Raw genomic sequence first — 6,853 nt, forward strand, 5'->3', positions numbered from 1 at the left:
AAGAAACCACCAACCTCATTTTTAAAAAGAAGGTATCATTAGCATCAGACTTTGCTAGCTACATACTCTCTTGGCAGGACTAGCCCAAGGCTTTTGGTGAGTTGGTACCAAATAATAGTTGAGACTGAGTTAACTATGTTCAGACTCCAAGAATATCTGGAGGAGGAAGGATTCTTGTCCTGGAAGGCTGTCAGAGGGCTCTGGTCAGGATAAAAATGATAAAGAGGAAGTCTAAATCAAATGGAAAATTACAAGACATAGTGTGGCCAAAGCTGTGACATCACAAAACACCCATTCATGTGGGCAAATGTCCCTGAACATAAGACCCAAACTGCATCTACTGGTGTTCCACAATAAATATATAAAAATAAATAAGTATAGAAATATAGAAACCTACTGTCATCTTCAAATTTGAGTTGATATCTTCTAAAATGAACATGCAGAATCTTTTGAGCATTTTTATGTACGGGATACTCTGCTTAGGATGGGAGGGAGTTGGAGGTCAGTGACAAAGTGAGTGCTTGGTATGCCTTGGACTCCAGGTTCCTCTGCAGTTCACATGGAGATGAGGGGTTGGAAGAAGGTGGAGGAGGAGGAAGAGGAGAGAACAATCTAGAAAAAGTGATCAATGGGACCGGTGTTTCCTGATTTTGTGGGAATAATTCCTAGGATCCTTAAAGGGTCTACTCACTTAGAAACCATTGTATTTTTGAGTCTGCAGAAAGTGCACAATGAATATGCTTGGCAAATTGAAATAAACTCTCCACTTACCAAATGCCACGTAGGACTCAACTTGGTTCTGGTTCATTAAGTTCTGCTTAGTCATCTGTTATATTATGCCTGCTTCCTTGGCATCAGACTGTGAAGACTTTAACCAAGAGACTCCTTGAGATGGTTGCATCTCTACGTTGGACACAAATATCTGTCCTGCGAGCTTCATGTGCAGGGACTGCAGAAGGACAGCTGTTCTTCAGCATGCCTTGAGTTGCAGGGACACGGGGACAGGGCATTCTGTAGATCTGGCTCCCAGGTTTTGCTTTACAAGGTTTGATGCTATAAGCATGTGGAGACCAATAATGGACTGAAATGGAATGAGCATGAGTTGGTTTGGAAGCACTAAGTCTTGACAGCACAGATATTAGTTGAATACAAACCAAGCAATACCACTCACCTTTTACAGTGTACAAGCAGACCCAACACATCCAAGCATGGAAGGCAGAATAGAAGCAAAGAGCAATGTGTCCCTGAGGGAACCTGGATAAGCCTTCTGAACATAACACATTTGTAACTCTGAGATAGTAAGTTCTGATGGTCCCTTTAGAACTATAAGTGGCCAAACGTGAAGGAGGAGTTTTATCCATTTTTTTTCTTTCCAAAAAACTGCAAACCTTCCTCTCTTCTCTGAAAGGTGTATCAAGGGAAAGACCACATTTTTCAGGGACAGGAAAGAAGAAACTTTCTAAGTTGCCCTGAAAGTGAAGATGGGAACAACATGGGTATGGAGAGGAATTAAGGAGTCTGTTACTGTCTAGATGGAAGAAACCCATCAATAGGGAGGCTAGAGCCCTGCATCCTCCTAACCTCTCCTTTTGTTACTGCTTCCAATTTTAAAGCTTGGAAACACACACACACACACACACACACACACAGAGAGAGAGAGAGAGAGAGAGTCCTCTTTCTTTTTGTGCTTTGCTTGTCAAGAAGCTCAAAGCTACTTCTTACACCATCTCATCAATGGCAGATATACCAGTAGGGCATAGTAACATTTTGCTGTTTGCTTTTCCCTTCCTTCCTTCCTTCCTTCCTTCCTTCCTTCCTTCCTTCCTTCCTGCCTTCCTGCCTTCCTGCCTTCCTGCCTTCCTGCCTTCCTGCCTTCCTGCCTTCCTGCCTTCCTGCCTTCCTGCCTTCCTCTCTCCCTCCCCCTCTCTCTCTGTCTCTTATTTTTGAGGACTTTGTTGAGTTTATAGATTTTTCTTTAAAACATTAGCATAGTAGGCATTAGATATTATGGTGGTGTTTTCTAACAAAGTGTATTTTAGTAGATTCCTTCTCATCTCCCCATTTCTTTACCTCCTAAATCTCCTTGTAATTTTCCCCAGTCTTCTTTTCCTGTCTTCATATCACATATGTCCCTTTGCCCTCCACACCCTTCTCAGCAGCTCTTTTACCCTCTTTTGGTATCCTTCCTAGGTTTTTAGACTTTACCTTCATTTATCCCCATTTACACACACACACACACACACACACACACACACACACACACACCACACACTGCAAATTAGGAACCATATATGAGGGAAAACATGTAGTTGCTATCTTCTGAATTTGCATCGCCTTGTTTAATATTATACTGTCTAGGTCCATCCATCCATACTCTTGCAAATTCCAAAATTTAATTTTTCTTTACAGCTGAATCCAATTCCATTGTGACTATAGACCACATTTTCATTATTCATTTATCTGTTGATGGACATCCAGGCTGGTTCCATGTCTTTGCTATTGTGGATAGAGTAGCAATGCACATAGATAGACAGGTGTTTCTGTGGTAGTGTTAGGGAAATAACATGCCTTACTAGTGAGAAATCACTCCATATACTTGGAAATTAAGGAAGATCCAGACTCCAAGAGAAGCTTTTCTTAGCTTATATACTATTAGGCATATGCATTTTAAACACACTGTCATACTTAAATCTCTTTCAAGTCTGGCCCCCGGTTAGACTTCAAACAACTTAAAGATTCCTGCAAATCCAGCAAATTCTTAGGCTGAAGTAAGACAGTATTGTACATTTTCAAACAGTTGTTGCTAAGGGTTATCTTGCCCCCCAGGCAGAACTATGCTTTCCCTGATGAGAGCATAGAGGATGTAATGGGAGACCAGAACTTACTGGTGGTTGTGTCCTTACACTCCCACTAGAAGCTGTCCTTTAGAGGTATGTCTTTGGTAAGGGAATCGGGACTTGATGACTGGTCATAAGTCAGCCAGCTGTCTCCTTTGTCATGGGAACCAGAGCCTAATGGCTGGTCAGTCCTGATGAGTGAATATTTATATTCTAGCATCCTAAACTTCCCTTATCGCTTGTAGGTCTGTTTAGCAGACTACTTATCTTTGGAGTATTTTGAAGGCAGCACTCCTTTAGCTAAATTCCACTTGTGTGATTCAATCTTCAAAGAAGATTATTAGTAAGTCCTTTAAAATACGAATTCTACCAGTTTGTGTTTCTTTTACATCAATAGGATATGGATGGTATATAGCCAGGAGTGCATGGGTAATATGGTAGTTTTGTTTTGTTTTGAGACAACTCCACACTGATTTCTGTTGCTTGAGTTTTCTGTCCCACCAGATCCTGCTGTCCTTTAGCCCCACATAAACACACAGACACGATATTAACTATAAAACTGTTGGCTGATGGCTAAGGCTTCTTATTGGCTAGCTCTCTCTTAATTATTAACCCATTTTTTTTATTAATCTAAGTATTTCTGCAGGGTCTTGGCTTACTGGAGAATGCCCAGACCTGCTGTTCCTTTGGTGGCTACATGGCATCCTCTGCCCACCTTCTCTGCCTACCTTTCCCAGAATTCTCCTCGTCTCCTAATCCCACCTATCTTTCTGCCTCTATTGGCCAAACATTATTTTATTCATCAACCAATAAGAGAAACAAATATACAGAAGGACATCTTCAATCAAATTTCCATAATAGTTGTAATAGGTTTTATAAAATTATATTATGTTTACTTTTTTTTTGAGGCTTCTGTAAGGCTGGAAGCTTCAGTTTCGAGACCCTAAAGAATGAGTGAAGAATGGGCATATTCCTTCATCAATGATAACTCTGGGACATATAGCAAATGGGAAGTCTGAATTATGAACTTGCCTATTGTGTATGCATATCATATATGTATGTATATCATACACATGCACACATAAATATATGTATATATAACGTGAACCTGTTTATAATAACACACACATTTTCTGGTTATATGTTAGGCCCATTTATTGTTTTGTATTTTTACACTATGTGTTTGTTCCTTATAATATATCCTTTTATCTTTTCTTCTTGAAAGAAATCTTACTATTTCAAATATCCTAGTTGTTACCTGTGAAGTACAAAATTAAAATGATGTGTAGCCTATTTCCTCTCATTGTGTGTGTTAAGCCCTTAGATCGAGGGTTGTGAAGTCACAGTAATGGAAACATTGCATCCTTCCTGATAGAGGTGGGAGCCAGCTCTGGAGGAATGTGGAATCACAAGTAAGACTCTTAGGGGTTCCTGGCAGGGAGTCAGTGGAGACAGAAGTCCACTTGTCCTTCAGAGCTTACAGCAGGCTCTTAGGGCCATTTATGGCTGTTTTCCCTTGGAAAATAACACAGGAAAATGCAAGCTTGCGCAAGACTATGTCAGCTTCCAGAAGAGAAGGCCTGGCTTAAGGACACTACACAAGAAGGAAAAACTAGTAAAATGGCCCCAGTTTCCTCTGGGGTCTCTTGTGCCACATTTTAGCTACCTAGGGGAAATGCAGAGGCAGGTTTCTGTGCTGGACTCCCCGAGGGCTCTTCCAGGACACAGCACTGTCCTCCAGTGCTCAGTCTCTGGCCCTACAGCTCCACCATCTGAAAGGGTGTTGAGGAGTTGAGGAGTAGGAAAAAAATTGAGGGCTGGGCAAAAGTCAAAGCCTAAGGGACCTCCAAAGAAATGGCAGGGGAGATGGGACATTCCCCGCACTTATCAGGCTTCCGGGGAGGCTGTAGGATTGCATAGATCACTACTTCCACCCGGCTTTGAGCTGCATTGACCCAAACAAGGGACCCTCGGTGGGTGTTAAGGCTAGCATCCTCAGTTCTCCATCCCAGAGCGAAGGCTGGCAGTGATGCCTCCTCTTAGGACTTCTTACAGGTTCTGGTCCCTGTACAAGGCAGCCCGTTTTCAAGTGGAGGGGAGGACGGTTTGTACTAACCAGAGCCTGGCTGTTCCTTTCTGGAGCCTCTGCGGGGGGAGGGGGACTCCGGGTTCCCTTTTTGTAAAGGAGTCTATCGCTGTTTGCAGCGCATCCATTAAATGCACTGGTGAGGTGCGCACACCCACAGATCTCCAAGAATATAGACATACGTCTTGACACAGTCACTACGGACATTTAAAAACTCTGAATTCGGCTTTGGTTGCGAAACAGGACTTTCTGATGGTGATGAACACACTACTTTGCAGCGGTGATGGCGAGTGAATTATCCTTAGCCAGAATTGCTCACTCCTCTGTCCACAGTAAGTCGGTTGAAAAGTGAGCAAACAGTTCCGTAGGCCTGGGGACCGGCTCGAAGTGCAGCTGCACGCATGTATGCGGATGAGGCGATTTGATGCAGCTGAGATCAGGGCAGAGCCATCTAACCTAACGAAAAACTTTGGGTTATCTAAGCAAGATTCTGTAGCGGGGAAGGAAGGGAAGGGCAGCTGACATCATTGGGGGCGGGGCCGCAGTCCTAAGAAAAGTCGGCGGGACTGGGGGGACTGCAACTGTGGGGTGCAGTCTCAGCATGGGCTACCACAACCGCTCGGAGCTCCAAGACCTGGGCTGCTCCAGCCAGCTGCTCCTACAGCCCCTCTGGGACACGCTGAGGACCGGGGAGGCATTTGCGCGCTCACCCTTTTTCCCGGTCATCTTTTCCATCATCACTTACGTGGGCTTCTGCCTGCCATTCGTGGTACTGGATGTCCTATGTCCCTGGGTGCCCATGCTACGACGCTACAAGATCCACCCGGACTTCTCGCCGTCCGCGAAGCAGCTGCTGCCCTGCCTGGGGCAGACGCTCTACCAGCACCTCGTGTTCGTGTTCCCGGTGACGCTGCTACACTGGGCTCGCAGCCCGGCGCTCCTGCCGCCAGAGGCCCCGGAGTTCTTGCAGCTCCTGAGCCACGTCCTGATCTGCCTGCTGCTCTTCGACACTGAGATCTTCGCGTGGCACCTCCTGCATCATAAGGTGCCCTGGCTGTACCGCGCCTTCCACAAGGTGCATCACCAGAACGCATCTTCCTTCGCGCTGGCCACGCAATACATGAGCGTCTGGGAGCTGTTGTCGCTGACCTTCTTCGACGTGCTGAATGTGGCGCTGCTGCAGTGTCACCCACTCACCATCCTTACCTTTCACGTGGTTAACATCTGGCTGTCGGTGGAGGACCACTCAGGCTACGACTTCCCGTGGTCCACTCACAGACTCGTGCCCTTTGGCTGGTATGGGGGTGTGGCTCATCACGACCTGCATCACTCTCAGTTTAACTGCAACTTTGCTCCGTACTTCACACACTGGGACAAAATGCTGGGCACCCTGCGTTCCTCAGGCTCCCCAGAGCTGTGCACTTTACATTTGACCCAGGAAAAGAAACAGACTTGAGTTATTTTTCTCAGAAGCAAGTAACTTATTAGTCGACGAACATGATACAATCTGATGTGTTTCTGCAACCCGACGAAGTAATTTATATAATGTCTGTGTGTCAGTTTAAGTGTAGTCTTGGTATCAAAATCCAGCTCACTCCAATGTCATTAACTTCGGGACATCAGCTAGACACTCAGCATGGGATATTTGAATCATTATGATCTCTAGAATGATTTGCCTGTAGAGCCAAGACTTTCCTAGGTCTGAAATCACACTGAAACTGGGCTAAGCACATATGTTGGTGCAAGGCCTGATTTCTGACTCTTTAAATAATTCAACTTGTTCCTGCTGGGCGGTGACTAAGGTTATAGTATTTTTTCTATTTTATTGAGTGAAATGATTTATTTATATTGAAAGAATTTTGTTTGTACTTTAAAAATAAAAAAAGAACATTAACAAAACAAGCACTGGTTCCTGTTGCATCTGACGGAT

General features: G+C 44.4%; 1 protein-coding gene across 1 annotated transcript; it reads left to right on the forward strand.

The window, feature by feature from the left end:
* The first annotated feature begins 5,524 nt into the window (after positions 1-5,524).
* Positions 5,525-6,624, forward strand: Ch25h (cholesterol 25-hydroxylase). The gene has a single exon (XM_027406378.2). It carries the CDS (start codon positions 5,525-5,527, stop codon positions 6,377-6,379), a length of 855 nt encoding a protein of 284 aa, XP_027262179.1. The 3' UTR covers positions 6,380-6,624.
* Positions 6,625-6,853: the final 229 nt, after the last annotated feature.

Source organism: Cricetulus griseus, chromosome 3 (genome assembly GCF_003668045.3).
Source record: "Cricetulus griseus strain 17A/GY chromosome 3, alternate assembly CriGri-PICRH-1.0, whole genome shotgun sequence".
NCBI lineage: Eukaryota > Metazoa > Chordata > Mammalia > Rodentia > Cricetidae > Cricetulus > Cricetulus griseus.